The following is a 17652-nucleotide window of genomic DNA, read 5'->3' on the forward strand; positions in this document are numbered from 1 at the left end:
ATAATTTATTTTATTTTATTATTTATTGTTCAATTAACATGTAACCTAAGGCAGGACCATTACAGGTACTGTCCTCCTGGGTCAGAAGGATCCTGGAGCTCATCATGGGCAGGGTCGTTCACTTCATTAGTACGTGTAGTGCTTGCCATCGATTCCCAGGGTCCTGGATTCAAATCCAGTCAGTGATGGTTTTTTCCCTCTCATGACTAGATGTAATTCTATGCACTAAGCCTCATAATAGGACTTGGGGTATGTAGAGCATCTTTTGTGTATGATTGTTTAATGCAAGTGATAAAGTTGAGCTTCCAGATAATTGGAAATTTTGACAGCCATTGTTATTTATGCAAATTAGATGCAAAACATTTATCAGAAATCCCCTTAGACTATTGATTGGTGAAGCAATTGGTAATTTTTTATTAAATGCGAAAAACTTGCATATACATAATTCATTTAATTTATTTATTCGACCAATGCACATTTACAATAGGTTCAATACAACAAATGTTGGTCGGGGCAACTTCAGCAAAAATTTACTATAACTCAAACAGAATCAGCTACATGTATACAAAGTAAAGAAGTTAAATTGCTTTTAGCTCATCACTAACAACATATAAAATTTGGTAGGCACAACATTATTGTCAGCTATGGTTGGTATGTTGGAAGTTATTCTGGAATAATTAGATGCTAAGATAAAAGTTCATGTTAAAAATCCAATTAGTAATACTGTACTTATGATCTGTGACCTTTCGTGTTACGTCATAAGCTGACATACCTGTTGGGAAAAATCATCCTGATTGGATGTGCGACATTGTATATTGTAAGTAATACTAATTCTATTAACAAGAATAATATCTTGCATATTACAGTATACTAAGAAATCCTGAATAATTTATTCATATCTTTGATGTTGTGGGTCTTAAATTAAACTTCAAACAAAATCACTTTTATTACTAGTCTATTTTACACCCCATTTTACAATATTGCTTATATATATATGTATGTATGTATGTATGTATGTATGTATGTATGTATGTATGTATGTATGTATGTATGTATGTATGTATGTATGTATGTATGTATGTATATATATATGTATATATATATGTATATATATATGTATGTATGTATATATGTATGTATATATATATATATATATATATATGTATGTATATATATATATGTGTGAATGTATATATTTGTATGTGTATGTATATATATATATATTATATATATATATATTTCAAAGTTATTGTATAATCTACAAAATAATTTAAAAATATGTAAAAATTTAACCGAAAGGTACACTGATTCGTCTCAGATAATATAGTACAATACATACTCCAAGTATCGAAATGCATGAATCGTGTTAGGATTCAAAACCCGTCACAATGGCGTGCATTTTGATACTTGAAGTACGTAAATATTTAAATTAGGTAAAAAAGAAGATTTTAAATCTAATAGAAATACAACAGTTTGTTAGTATATTCTATGAATAATATTGAATTGTAAATATGTATGTATATATATATATGTATGTATGTATATATATATATATGTGTGTATGTATATATTTGTATGTGTATATATATATATATATTATATATATATATTTCAAAGTTATTTATTAATCTACAAAATAATTTTAAAATATGTAAAAATTTAACCGAAAGGTACACTGATTCGTCTCAGATAATATAGTACAATACATACTCCAAGTATCGAAATGCATGAATCGTGTTAGGATTCAAAACCCGTCACAATGGCGTGCATTTTGATACTTGAAGTACGTAAATATTTAAATTAGGTAAAAAAGAAGATTTTAAATCTAATAGAAATACAACAGTTTGTTAGTATATTCTATGAATAATATTGAATTGTAAATTGTGTTTATTGAACTGCTGGCTGTGTTTAGTATTGATTATTTGACATGCCTATTGATTGGTATAGATTAAGGATTGAAGTTGTGATGTCATTGTTGTCATGGCTACATTTCCAGGGATGGAGTATAGATTGGTAGAATATTATAATTGATATTGCTGGTTCTCCTACGCACTTTGAGATTAGCATTTTTCTTTAAAATTAATCTTTTATTAGATGTTCATATCCTAGTTGTCACAAGATAAAGAAAATGTTAAAACGATAAGAAATTCCATTTAAAATATGAAAAACATTAGTAATACAAACATTTAAAAATGTATCAAGTATAATTTATATAACAGTAAGTATCTATCTTTCTACCATACAGTATTTTCCTCTTCTGTTTTGAGTCCTTAGGAGCTTGGTTTACCCCAGAACCAAATCCAGAACCCTATTCTCGATCCTCTTTACCACTTGTGACATCTTTCACTTTAGACAATGCACCCTCACTTGCAATATCCCATCATATATAGAGCCCTTCCCCTTGAGTTAACTGATAATGTTCAGAACCCGTACTAATACTGTATTACAATATTTCCCTAAACTAAAATCCCTTCTGTCAAGTGAAGTTGAAATAAGATACCGTATGTTTTTTCCCTAGATTTGATATAAATTGGAATGCTGTTAAAAAAAACATTTCAATAGCATTCCAATGGTGTTTTGTTCCCATAATAGATCATAACCTAGGTAGAGCCTTAAAAAAACATTACACTTACACTACATTACACTAACATTGTTTGTCTTATTTTGCCACAATAACATTCAAAATAGAATCACTGTGAAATTACTTTTGAGATTGTTCTGTTATTTCTTTTTATGGGTATTTTCAGCATTTTTGGTGCCTATTACCAGGAGAAAATAATTTTGCATTTTGTCTGTTCAAACATGTTGGCATACTGTAGACTCTTCTTCATTAATCTGTCTAAACCAACATTAAAACTTAAACTCTGTTCCAATTATCAAATACTATGTGACAAAAAACTGTTGTATGCCCATATATAGTCATGATATGCCTATTTATGGTCATGATGTGATGTCATCATGACCATATTTAGGCAAGTCACATGTTTTTGTCAAATAAAATTTGGTAGCCTGGACAGGGCTTTATTCAAACTTCAACAATCGCCTGACAGTGTTAAAGTGTAGAATTGCCACCAGGAATGATGTTACTTAGATACGCACTGTATACTCTTGGACTTCAGTGTATTTGTGTTCAGTTAAGCATTGTATTGCTGTGAGCCTTGAAATGCTAATTATAGTATAGAAAAAAATAACCAGGTCTCTACAATATCAAGTTTTATTACGCAGTACAGCGATCAGAAGTGAACTGTTGTTGTGTTGTAATATTTTATGATATTAAATGACACTTGGTACCAGTATGCTAGTCACTTATTGTCGAAAATTAATATGCCAACAAAGATTGGCTAACAAAAAAAATATATACTCCACAAGCCTGTTTGTTCTAGCATGTTATAAAAACAAAATCATTCTAACGGACACAATTGTTCAAAAACGTATCAAATTTTTGGGTTTATGTAAATAGGAAGTAATGCATGTTAAATTTAGTAAACATCAAATTTGGGTTATATAACCAGAATAGAATGCAAGTTAAAAATAAATGGTAATCGATTGATGAAATGTTAAGTAAACAGTTAGTACTGGTCATTCAGTGACATATCTTGGGGTGTGTGCTGGAGTGGGAACATCCTCCCAAACATGCTTGCACCCCCAGGTACCCCCCAACGATAATGTCTGAAGCAGAAAAATCACGCTCAAGTACCTAAAAATCACCTCATATTCACCTTCTTCTACTAGTACCCCTCTCACTTAATCATCAATCCCCCAACTCCACCGTCATACCCCTATCCCACCTCATTTCAAGATTGGATGTGTATCCAATACTACTGAAAAATATGGCTAGTGGTTATGTTATCAAAAGCAGTTGTTCGTTCTTTTGAAATCTGGTGCTGGTATTGAACATGGCTTCAGTATTTATACAAATTACTTATTCTCTGCAGGATATGCGGAGTCTAATTACCTTACTTGATGTGAGTTTCACCCCATCCAATAATGTATACTAATAATTGTACCATTAGTGAGCTCAAAAGAATATTAATGACAGTAAACGCAAAGTTTGTCTATAAATTAAATCTAACCAATTAGAATGTCAAAGAGTCTATTGCATTATTATGATCTCTATGGAAACAAAGCTTATAGTACACTCTAAGAACTTTGGAAGCATGATTTATTATTGATATAATTCCTTCCTGCTCTTGGTTTTATGTTTTTATTGTATATAAGGTAAAGGTAAAGGTATGAGAATAACCCATAACTTGCAGCATCATTGTGCTGAATTGCTTATGGGAGTGGTCCGTGACTACCTAGCAGCCACAAGGAGGCACTTATAGTAGCTATGTGTTCATATCATTGTACCGTCAACGACGGTCTGAAATGAACCATAGCATTGGGGTAACCCCTACTCTTCAGAAAGATGCCATGGGTTCATTAAAGTGCACAAGAGCCAAATAGTTACACTGGGCCTCCATTTTAAGTCCTCCAAGAAGACTTGGTTCTACCAACTGAACCCTGAGAAAGGAGTGGCTGGAACCAGTGCTGATGTTCTGACTGTAGTTAGCGGTGCCCCTGTTATACCACTTGACCACTCGCCTTCCATGTATTTTTTTTTTCTAAGTAGACTTGACTAAATTCTATTATATTGCCATCTATATACAAGTACATATCAATGACTTGGAGGAGGGAAGGGAATTTATGTTTTGGCTGGGGTAGTGTGAGCAATGGAAGAAAAGAGTGGGAGGGAGGTCTGCCTAGAATCCCTGTGGGGGGAAGCCCCATTTGCTACATGGATTAATAGTATTATTGCTTAGTTGAAGTTGAGGAAAGATAAAGAATTGTGTAATTATACAAGTTGGATTTAATCTGAGTCATGAAAAAATATGCTAATATAATAAGCTTATAATAAAAATATAAACAAATAAAAATAAAATAATCTTAAGTAATTGCTGTATTAAATTTAAGTTAGAAGATTAGCAATAGAATTGTCAAGAGCATGTCCAATCTATGTTGCTGTATATATCTAGTGTTTGCAGCTAATGTTTTGTTGCTAATGTTAATCTACTTTGTTGAGGCTCATGTGAGACCAACGGGAAGGCTCTGTAAATTTGTTTATTGATGGTTTAGTAAAGAAGAATCATTATTTATTAACTTGGAGGTAAAGGTTCAAGCATATTCCAATGTGTGATTGTTCTTGGAAAGAGCAAGTTTCTGTATGTATCGGTTGTGATTGATGTAACATATTGTGTTGCAGTTAATGTTTAAGCTGTTAATCAATTTAGATGTTGAGACTCAGGTGGGACCAAGAAAAGGCCATATAAATGATTTTATTGATAGTTTTGAAAAGGAGGATCAGTGTAATGTTTTTGTGTCTCTTGATAGAGGTGTCCATCCAAGCCTATTGATCATCTTTATGACTATAATAAAATATGGGTATTTGAAAAAGTATAATATTATGCATTGCTTTGGAATAGAAACTTATATTGGTTGTAAAGGTCCTTTAGCAAGCCTAAATGTAAAGATGTATGTATTTCAAAGTAAACGACCCTGTTGAACACCAGACCTTGGTAATAAAGGTCTATGATCTGAAAGCTGTATTGTCTGAGGGTAGAAATCAAACTTTATGTTTGAGAAGAATGCTTGTTTATGTCAAGTGCTTCTGCATTCTGATTGGTCGAGAGTAGGTGAGCTGATGCTAGCAGTGGGGCCATGTTGGGAGTTTCAGTCCTGGGTATGCTTGTTGCGACCTGTTCAATTGTTAGCATTAAATTGAGGGCTAAGCGGAAATAAAAAAGGGTAGGAAAAATGAGAAAGTGTAGGGGGAAGAAAACAAGTGGAGAACATTTTTTAAATATCAAACAAAAATAATATAAAGATGGTTGAAAAATACATAATACAATCAAATTTGTGGCACAGGTCTCCCTCTAATTAAAGACAACTTTTGTGACCGGGGTATCCAAGGTCTTCGTAGCTTTGGTCTCTAACTACAATAAATAAAAACAAAAGACATTTGTTAATTTGGGACCACAGAAACGTGGTTTTTAATTGGAGATGGTCTTTAATTGGAGGGGTCTTTACTTAGAGGGAGATCTGTACTTATAATTGCATGATAATTCAAAAGAAAATCTTGCATTTGTTTTAGTATCTTATAATGACTAAGAGCTCTGCTGATAATTAGTGTGAAAACTGACCAAGATAAACACATTGAAATAGTAGTGTCAAGCAGTCAAATAAAAATTTAAAAAAAGCTTTAAGGACCTATAAATTACAGGAGACATAAAACAAAACAAAAATAAGTGTGTGCGTGGCATTTTATTAAATTTGTCTCCAACTCTTACAACTGGCAAGGTTATGAAAAAATTTGTGAGACAAAGAAGAAATTTGACACCACCTCGTACCTCGCCAGGGCTGGGGCGATAAAATGCTGAATATGGTACCCCCAGATGGTAGTAAATATAGTATTTACACACTGAACAGGTGTGGGAAATATAAAAACAATTTATAAAATTACCATTTTAAGCAATTGATTAAATTTCATACTTATCTTCCACTCTTGTCATATGCATGAATCCTATGCCGTAAAGAAGTGTGTGACTTTTAACATTTTCAAATTATATAGATTTGTATATTATATTCATATGCATTATATATTTTATGAGTTGTTATACTACACTATCATAAAATATATTGTACTGATATAATGCAGTGGCAGATTTAGGGGGAAGAGGCAGCTGGCCACCACCTCCCTCCCCTTCCCCCTTTAAATTTTTCAAAATTTTCAAAAAATGGAGAACAAAGAAAATTATATTCAAATTTTAAGTCTGGGTGTGCCATTTCTGGCCACCTAGGGGTGCCATAATCATAAATTTTCATACCTGAATGCCAACCATGGTAGGGCTGAGGTGGTATAGACCCTCCATCTGTGAAAGTCCCTCCCAGGGCCCCCTCAAATACCTGGATCTGCCCCTTTCAAAGGAGGTAGGTTTTTGTGTGCTAGGCTGTGCTTAAGTACTTAAGTTTTATTGCTGTTCTATTGAAACTTCAGTAGTTTAGCTGTACACAAACCTATCTGAACTTAACAATGGTCTCTTTGCTTTATTGTCATACAGTAGTTTGCTTTATTGTCATAGTTTGTTCATACATATGACCTTCCATCCTGATCACTGTATTGTCATAGTTTGTTCATACATGACCTTCCTGATCACCATAGAAAATCATGCTATGTGAAAAATAATTTGTCACATTATTTAATGACCTTGAACACCATATATATTTAGCTGTACTGTATATTATTACAGAACATTCCATATTCAGGAAGTGGTTCTTCAGGAAATTGTAGCTACCAGCTAATGTTAACCTTATTAAATAACAATCTGGGGCCTATATATTGAGTTTACATTTATTAATATCATACCTGCAACAGTATTTGCAATAATTTGTAAATAACACATAATTAATTGGGTCAAAAACAACCCGGACAAAATCGACCCAAGACAACTTATAACTTGAAAATGATTGAAAGACAAACAGGAATCAAATATATTAAACCAGCATATTTCATTTGTTAATTGTTTTGCTTGCCAAATACCTAGTTCAAGTGGTGCAGGCTAGATTCTGCCTGGAGGAGTGCAAAATGAGAATGTGGAACTAAATTCCAGAATGCGAAATTAAATCCCTATTCCAGTAAAAATGTAATGGTTATTTTTAGTATTTTAACACACTTAGTGGAACTAATTTGCTTCAATGGGGGATGCATCTGTACCCCCTCTTCCCGAGCCTACGCATATGGGTTCTTGTTTTTTAGCTTTTTACATTTTGGTAATTTGTGATATTCTGTAATAAAACTTAAGAGAAAAATCTTAAATCTTTTCCATTTTGACATGAAATACCTACGTGCACATGTGCTGCAATACAAAAGTTGTGACCCAACAGGCCCTTCCCCAGTTGGTTCATTTTTACAGACTACACCCCCTGTTCCATGTCAATTATATTAAAAAAAATGTTTATTGCTACCATGTAAAAAACTCTTTTTGTTCATTCATTGTGAAATTGCATTTCTATTTACCACTGTATATTAGCTAATGATTTTGATTTTAAGTTTAATTTTTAATTTAAGTTCAATAAGTACCTTTTTGGTAATTTTTTATTTTATCTTTTTATCATGTAGATGAGTGGCAGATATTGTGTAACCTGGATGTTTCATGACGCTGTGCTACGGGTGCTTCGCAATCTGAACATTTCGTAACCAAGGCTTTTAAGTTCTCAAAATGTCCGGGTTGCGAGGTATATCCGTGGTAGAGTTTCTGGGGGGGGGGGTCTGGGGTTTTTTAAGGGTCCTGGTTACAGAATGTCGACATTTCAATATAGAATAATTGTTGTATAAATGTAATTTTTGGTTTTCTTTAAGTTGTTAACTAAATGGTAGCCATATGCTACTATTTTTGACTTGCTTTCAAATTTATTAATTTCATTTTGTAAAATTTGTTTGTTTCTTCACGGACTTGTAGAAGAACAACTTTTGTTGAAACAAGTTTTCCCATGTTAAAATAAAGCTAATTATTATTATTATTATTATGACAATCCTGGCTATGATCATGAGTATGGTCTGTCTGCAGTGCGGACATATCAAAGAGGTATTGTAAGTAGTTGCGTATGTCTGACAGTTTGGATATGACTCTCATGCTGGTACTCAGTATGAAACTTCCATGACTAGAAATTGAAACAACGGAATGTTTATAATATCCTGGATGACACATTGCCTAACTCAAAATTTACATGTTTGAAACTTTCAACACCAAATAATGCAGCACAATATCTAAATGATTGTATCTGTGAAACTTTGGCATAGCTCAAAAAGATCCAACTATTGAGTGTGTCCAGTTAGGAAGTGGCATAGTTATATTTTCTGAATCTGGAAACTTTTTTATTTAATTATTCCTGCTGTTTTCATTGATTAATTTATTAAATTTTACTTTACTTACAAAAATGTCTGGCTCTATTATTGCATTTTACATTGATGTAAATATACAAACTGTAAACAATAGACTTAATAAAAATACATAACAATTTATTGTAATACAAGATTTAACACGAAATGGAGCCATTTCGACCCTAAGTATGGTGTACTGACAGCAGTGTAAAAACATATATAATCATATATATATATATATATATATATATACATTCAACACTTACTGTATGTGACGCAAATTTTCGGTCCGTCTGGACCCTCTTCAGACGTAGTCCGATCGTCGCCTGAACCAATCGGTTCGTCTCCGTTTCCGCATAACATGTTACATAACACTATACGGAGTAGTGGTTATTCATGAGTGAATTTATTGTAAACCCCTTGTTTTTTTTGTCTACCAAATAATATTTGTACTTACTATGTATAATAATTTGACCTTTTTTTATAGATGACCTTTTGTGGACACAAGTTGAGCTCCCAGTTCCAGCAGTCCCTAAAGCCGGACACACCTTAATCTGTTGCTACAATTTTGCAGATGAAAATGACAAAGAAAATTTATCAGATGTAATCATGTTTGGAGGTGGTGACAATGAAGATAACTTCTTCAATGATACTTTTATTTTCAAAATGTGAAACATTACCAAACCATGACTCTAAATTCTATACAATGCATTCTACGAAATAAATCAATTTCTGAAATCTAAAAAAAGTAATTTATGTACATAATTTAAAGTTAAAATAATTTGTTTTGGCATTAAATATCAATAATATAAATTTAACACTTAACTGCATTACATTTTATATTACCCAATTGAACAATTATATTTCTTCTGTAGTAAGGCCTGTTGTCTTAAATTGCTGAATTGGATTCCTATTTATTGATGCCATGATTTTTACTGTGGATTATTTGTGAATAATAACATAAAAAAACATAGGGCCAGTGTTGCTCCTATCTTATTCAGTAGTTTTTACAATAATTTTTAATTGAGAATTTGTATTTGTATTTTTTCTGCAGTAGGGCCCATTTTCAGTTGTTGAATTGTTATATTTTAAATTTATATATTTTTTAATGGTTTCTCAAGAATGCAGTGATTTTTACTGTGGATTATTTGTGAATGACAACATAAAAAAAACATAGGGGCAGTGTTGCTCCTATCAATGTTTTTTACAATAATTTTTAATTAGGAATTTGTAATTTTAAATTTGTGATTTCTGTGTTTGTTATATTTATTTGTATATAATTTGCAGTTGTGTTAGCAGAAATGGAACATTAAACAACAAAGGATCAGCTTTGATCATAAGTACTTGCTTCATGTCATAGTTTCAGTTGTATTTTAACCAAAAAAAGCAGTTTGGCGCAGCGGGAATGGTTTGGTTTCCCAACCTCAAGGTCTGGGTTTTAATCCCTCGCTGTGCATTTCGCTTGTGTCCTTGAGCAAGGCACTTTGTCTTCATTGCTTCTCTGCACCCAGAAGTATAAATGGGTACCTGGTGGGGTTGCCTGTTACTGCGCCAATATGGCAGCAACACTTAAGCATGTGGGCCCAATGACCAGGGAAAAACTTAAAGTGCTTTGTAACTAAAAGGAAAAGCATTATACAAGCAACAAGTGACAAGACAATTGCACTGAATCTAATGTTAGTGAGGCTTTTGTTCCAAAAATTGCTCCCCTAGGGTGTGTCTGGCTTACTTAAAATAGAAAGCCAACTTAACCCTGGTGCAGTGCAGCACTATTTGTGTTCAAATATTTAATAACAAAATCAATCCTATTTTAAGTACAGTTCTGTAGATGATGATATTTAGAGAGAGAGAGAGAGCTACATATATTTTGTATTATAGACAACATTATGCGTGAGATTTGGTCCTTAAGCGTGAGTGTGAGACAGACCTTCGAATGCCAAATGTGTGAGCTTTGGTGTGTATGTATGAATGATGTTCAGAACTATGAATAGCTGAAGGATAATGATGATTTTGCTGTGATGATATAAGCATGGAGGTATTAAAAAGAGAGGCTGATGATGATCGATGTGATGATGATGAGGAGGATAAAAATATTTTGTCGTATTTACATTCTGTTTTTAGCTTTACCTTTACCATATGTTGTGGCATGCTGCACCTCAAAATAGTTATCTGGATAGACAAAGTATTGTAACATCTTTTTATATCTGCCCCATAGAGGTTATTTGGAGGCCTTTTGTCTGTCTTTTAGTAAGCTTATGCAAAAACGAATGGATCATCAAAATGTTCATTGGAATGATACCATGGTCTGAGAAAGATGTAATTAAATTTTGGGGTGAAAGGTCAAGGTCATGGAAAGTTTCAAGAACCACATGGTGATAGAATCTGTGCTAAAGAAACGGATGATGAAAGACTGGAATACAGAGTCATCATGAAGAGTATCTGAGGCGAATGCACGATTTGGCGTTAGGGAGTGCGTGGGAGTCCACACCATGGTGGGGCTGAGGTGCGAACATTTTGATTGAGAATTAAATGGGCCTCTAAGTGCCTGGAAATCCCTATTTTCATAATGATAAAAATAATATATCAACAGAAACACAATACTGAAACGAACAATTATTTTAAGGTAGTACGATTGCACCATCTGTGAAGTTCATCTGTATTTTGAAAAAAAAAAATACATGACACTGTTATTTGTAGGCCTATGTCCAGCAGGAATTTTGTATTACCCTAGGCAAAGACTTTAGATCCTACTGCCAGATAGTACATCCATACATCTGACCTTTAATTTGGAATTTTCCATTTCTTTACAGTACTCTCATTTGGAGCATGGAGCTAATGACTTCATCCTCCACGCTGCTTGGATTATGATTCCTACAGCCAATATAGTATAAACGATTGAATTTGTTCTTTTTAGTATAACCATTATGAAGATGAAAACTACTGGGATTATTTCAATCATATGATTCATTTCTATAATCATGTTACTGTATAGGCCATGCTACACATTACGCGAGTACGCGGGCGGCAACAGATGGTACAGGTCAGAGCCGTAGATAGAGAGAGTTTGGCCAACTCGGTTTCAATCACGTGACTTACACCGGCCATGTTGTCACCAACGCGATAGGGTAGGAAGTTAGCAGTAATATTATAGATGATTGATTAATGCTATAAATAATTATAATGTGAAATACCGTTATGTTGGGCTTGGGGTTGCTGCAATCGATCCAACAAAGAAACAAAAATGTATTAATTTCCTTAAATTCCAAAAAGGAGGAAGATTTGGGATTTTATTTTAACTTTGCATGGCGATCGAAAAATCTAGCTATCCACGTAGTAAATTATAAGGCATGTACCACCGCCCGCCCCACTTCGCGGTAATATATATCCACCTACTACTACTAGGCCTAGGCCTAGACAGGCCTAAATTTCGGTACTTCTTCGGCCGAACACCGTAAGGTAGTACTTAAATCGGCTTAATTACGATGTAGTAAAAAAAAAAAGGAAGGATTTTCAAGCAGCAATGATTTATAAAAAGATGCAATGTTGCACTTTGCTGTTAAATTATATAACTATCCAGAAAGCTACATGAAGAATCAGTCAAAGGTAGCTTAAATTATAATTAAAAATAATAATTGAATCCTCCAATAAAAGCGAAAACTTGTCCAAGGAGTCCTGTGCTATGCAAACATGCCCAATTGTGCTTTACAAATCAATTAATTGTGCAAATAAAGATTTTATAGATAAAAATATATTTTAAAGATATGCCTAAACTGTATTATAATATATTGATTGTTTTAATACATATTTTAAATCAAAACGTTTAAATGTTTTACAAATTACAAATCAAAATTTCAATGAATAATAATAAATAATAAAAAATAATAATAAATAATAATTCAGTAATATTAATAATGATAATATTATAACTCACTAATATTATAAACAAAGTATGGAGAATGCTGCTATTTGACTTACAAGGCCTAGCTTCTTGATTATGAATGATTAGGCATATGTACAAAAATTTCTCTCAATGCAATAATTCTTCAACTTTGATTTATTGTTTAGATTACAATTTACAAATAGGCCTAGGCTATTTATTTGTATTGGTTTGCAGATGACCAGCATATATTATTTCATAAATTAAAGTTTACGAAGTCATAGGTCTAAAGGCCTAGATACAATTATAAAACTTTCATGTTATTAATATTTTTATCATTCATTTACAGACGAAATTAACATATTATCGCCTACGATTCACAAACCTACTCTGTCTGCACAAACCTTTCTCCTCTGCAGTGTTGCCTCTTACTCTTAGGAGCCTCAGAGGAGGCTGCTAGCAACTAGGTATAGAGGCCTAGGCCTAGATGATAGACTTTCAAAACAAAAAGATAATCGTAACGAAAAAAAAATAAAGAATCGTCCTCACTTTATCTTCTCGAAATAATACAGCACGTCACTGATTAATTAATTCCAAAGTTAGGTAAATATGATTATATATGATATTTACAATGATATGTTAAAATCCCATAATTGAATTGGCCTCATGAACAGAATAATGAAAGAAAGTTTATGCAGCATCAGTGTTTTATAAAATGTTATAAAGCTATACGCGCGCACGCTGTTTGGTGACAACATGGCGCCCATGCGCCAAGTTGGCCAAACTCTCTCTATCTACGGCTCTGGTACAGGTTGAGCTAGTTATCTACAAACAGCAGTGGAATTTTCCATCGTGCACTTCATGAAAACCTCACATGCCTAACTAGTCCCCGCCCTTCATCTCATGCTTCAGTGATTTCACCTTGGCATTGACCAATCAATAGATATTTCATGGCTAGTCAACCAATGACGTTCGTCGAATTCAATGTGAATGAATTTACAACTCCTTGCGATTTTATTTGCGCCACATTCACGAGATAGATTGTGGTACTACTACTTGTACATACATATAGCCTGTCTACTTAATAATAATTAAACTACTAGGCTAAACTGAAGCAATTCTGATCTTTATCTCTGAAAGTAAATTTATATTATTACATCTACTACTGTTGCAAAATGACTGGAGGTAATACTACAACTTCAAAAAAATGCTCGAAGAAATCCAAACAAGAGGTACATACCGCTGCGGCAGTCGTCAACATTGAAAAGGTGCTGTTGAATCAGGGATTCGAAGTTGGCAAGACCATCGGCGAGGGTGCCTACTCAAAGGTTAAGGATGGTTGGTCGAATTTACACAATAGACAGATAGCAATCAAGATTATTAGTCTAAAAGATGCTCCCGGTAGGTACATGAAAAAGTACCTTCCGAATGAACTTGAAATCATCCGGAAAGTAAAGCATGAACGAGTGATTGAAGTTTTATCGGTCATAGAATGTGATGCACACATTTACATTGTGATGGAGAAAGCTGTTCACGGGGACCTCCTTGCACGAATTGAACTGTTTGGTCCTGAGACAGAAAAGGGGGCTCGGCGGACTTTTAAGGAGATTCTCGAGGTTGTCGAATACTTTCATGAAGAGGGTATAGCGCACAGAGATTTGAAGTGTGAAAATATACTTCTAGACCAAAACAATCATGTGAAACTATCAGACTTTAGTTTTGCAAGAAACTGTAAATCTGGTGATAAATGCAGCACATTTTGCGGGACATTAGAATACATTGCACCAGAAGTTCTGCGACAGGACGATTATGATCCACGGGTTGCAGATATTTGGAGCATAGGTGTTATTCTCTACATAATGTTAGTTGGTCATCGACCATTTAATACTGAAAGTATTCCAAAGTTAATGAAAGAACAAAAAGAAGGTGTTACATTTCCAGACTCGTGCAATTTGTCATCTGAGGTGAAGGAATTGATGAAGTCCATGTTGACAATTGATGTTGAGGAAAGGACAAACATTTGTAACATTCGCAATTCTGAATGGATGCAATGATATTTTATATTAAGTCTGTAACACCTTTATGAACATTAATTGAATCCGCATGCAATTACAAAGATGCCTTAGGACTACTTTAACTATGCTAGCCCTAGGCCCTATATAGCAATTTCAATTCCAGGTATAACATAATTTATCAAATGTTCAATGATTGCATGTTATGATTTGACAGTAAAGAGGATGAACTCGGTTGGTAATGTGTGCAATATAATAACCAGGTTTCCCCTTTTACGCAACACTACTTATTTAAATAAAATAAAGTATTTTTTTTATTTCTCACTTTAAGCCTAGAAGATATTTCTACCTAAGAAGATCAGATAAGCTTACAGTAAACATTTACATTACTGTATATATAATTTATGTAACATATAGGCCTACTGACATATGTTTTTGATATAATATTCCCATAGTTTATTGACAAGGTAAAAGACTCTGAACAATTGAATACAGTAAATCAATTTTTCCAAAATCAAAATATCTACAAAGAATTGATCCTATGCCAAACAAATTTCAGACGTTAACAAACGTTCATTTAATAGATGATGAACCAGACAGTATTGGTTCAACTTAAAATCTATGCATTGAGTTTTAAACAAAGATACTTCCTGGTTTCTTAGGACATGGTTGTTAAAGTTTATTTTATTTAAATTCAGTTTTCTGTTAAAATGTTTTAATAAGGGTATATAGAGTTTATATTTTTGTTATATATAATGTTTGTTCTAAGAACAATTTACATAGTCTTGATTTAACTATATAGGACTGTATTGAATATTAAATTTGTTCAATTTTACAGTTAATAATTGTTATCATTAATTAATTTTGGTGACGTTTGCAGTTACTCTACCAGGAAGATATTTAAGGATGAATTTCAATGACTCATAATCATGGAGCTACTCCATATGACTCTATAATTTGACATCCTTTTTTATATTCAGAGTACTGTACAATCAAATTTAATTGGTTAATAAATCCTGGTTAATGACCACGTACTATATAAACACATACTGTACTCTTATACTTAGATTTGTGGTATAAAGAAGATTGTGGACACCTATAAACACTTAATTTACAGTATTTTCATGCCTTGTTTCATTAAAAATGTCATTGTTTTTGTTGTAAATTGTTATTCCTAAGAGGAAGAATAAATTTGACATAAATCTTTATTTTATTTGTCAACAAGTGTTTTTGTAAAGTAGTAGTACAGTATATATGTATGTACAGTACTGTATACGTAAACCACTAATCCTCTACATAACTGTGTTGTGATAAAAGCGGATTTACTTTCAAGGAATTCCAAACAGATAGTCGAATTACGGTATATTGTAGTCTGTGCTGCAAAATCAATACAGTATACAAAAGTATTTACAGTACTGTAAGCACAATTAATGACGCGTTTCAAAATTACTGCAGTGGTATACAGTATCTAGAAGTCTTGCAAGTGGGGGCGTGAAGTGCGGCTCGATGATCAGTTGAGGGGCGGTAACTCGCAAAATAAGGTGATTTTTAACTACTTCACAATGATTTTTTTGGAGAGGCGTGCATCCCGTAAATACGCCACTGAATTACAGTCCCCTACAGCTTGTGTTTCAACCTGAAAGCCTCGCAAAAGTATCGTGGATGGGGTCTTGCTTACTGCCTCTATAGAATCAAGGACTTTTCACTGTACAGTTAAAAGTCTGTCATACTACAGAAGTGTATTGTTATTCCGCAGAAAAAACCAACAGGCATGTGAAAGGGATAAAGTGTATCCGGATGTAATTTTGTTCAAAGCTGCTGCTATAAACTTAAGATACTGTATGTAGTCTTGTACAGCGTGACCACTGGGAAAAATAAAAAATTCCTAAGATTGAGTCTAAAAAATACGAAGATTGCTTTGAGTATTTTCAAAGCAACCTTTGTAATTTTTAGACTCAGATTCGCAAAATATTAGTATATATACATAAAATTTCATTTAGAAGTCCAATTTTAAAGCCTTCTGGATGTGTACTGCTCAACGCCCCTAAAAGGAGCAAATTATACTGACTGTAATCTGTACTGTATAACGAAGTGTCTGGATTTTCGAGACCAATTACACTGTACTCGTTCGTTTTAATTCAACTGTGTACCATTTTCTGAAGTTGGAGGGTAATGGTAGCAATGTCTTACATAAATTAAAATCATATACCTACATAAAATGACAGGGCAATTGTATTGGCGTTGATTTTTAACTTCTTTTTTCGGGAGGTGTAATCTGGTGAGAAGAGTAAAGTATTTTTGATGAATTTTATTGAACTTCTAATTGTCAAATTAAAACAATGAAAATCATTTGCGAAATATGAGACGTTAATTGCAAGATTTCCTGGCATCTAGGTGCAATATTTTTGCTCAACTTCAGCTCTATGAACTAAAGAAAACACTGTATCTGCCAATGGGACACATATCGAAGAGATTAAACTTAAAAATGACCTTATTATATTTGAAAAATGATGAAAATGACTTCAAACAATAGTCTATCAGAAAGAATTGAAAAAAGTACAAAGCTTTCAATGGGTCTTTTATTTTGAACAACAGCCCCTTCTGAACTGTCAACTGTGGTTTTATATGGTCATTATCAGCCTATTTGTTCACTTCTTGACGGAAACAAATTGAAAATTCCATATCATTCTAAAAATCCCAAGAACCCAAGGTGTCATAAAAATCCCAAGACCTTGGAATAAATCCCAAGCAGTGGTCACACTGGTCTTCTATAAACTCTATGGATACAGCACTGTAACTACTCTTGAAGGAACCAACACAAAGAGGGCAGCAGACTATATAGGAAC

The 17652-nt window shown here is 33.2% G+C and overlaps 2 protein-coding genes across 2 annotated transcripts in view; both read left to right on the forward strand.

Annotated features, from left to right (window-relative positions):
- The window catches only part of LOC117116076 (acyl-CoA-binding domain-containing protein 4-like), a 31594-nt gene extending 21334 nt beyond the window's left edge, over positions 1–10260 (forward strand). The window contains exon 13 of the mRNA XM_033260019.1: positions 9405–10260. Within this exon, the coding sequence (XP_033115910.1) occupies positions 9405–9589 (185 nt within the window). The 3' untranslated portion in view covers positions 9590–10260. The remainder of the gene's footprint in view (positions 1–9404) is intronic.
- A 3548-nt stretch (positions 10261–13808) lies between these two features.
- LOC117116078 (testis-specific serine/threonine-protein kinase 3-like) lies at positions 13809–16014 on the forward strand. The gene has a single exon (XM_033260021.1). The coding sequence runs from the start codon at positions 13970–13972 to the stop codon at positions 14846–14848; it is 879 nt and encodes a 292-aa protein (XP_033115912.1). The 5' UTR covers positions 13809–13969; the 3' UTR covers positions 14849–16014.
- Positions 16015–17652: the final 1638 nt, after the last annotated feature.

This window comes from Anneissia japonica, unplaced genomic scaffold (assembly GCF_011630105.1).
Source record: "Anneissia japonica isolate Jap-2015-1 unplaced genomic scaffold, ASM1163010v1 scaffold287743_len2803612_cov181, whole genome shotgun sequence".
In the NCBI taxonomy this organism is placed as follows: domain Eukaryota; kingdom Metazoa; phylum Echinodermata; class Crinoidea; order Comatulida; family Comatulidae; genus Anneissia; species Anneissia japonica.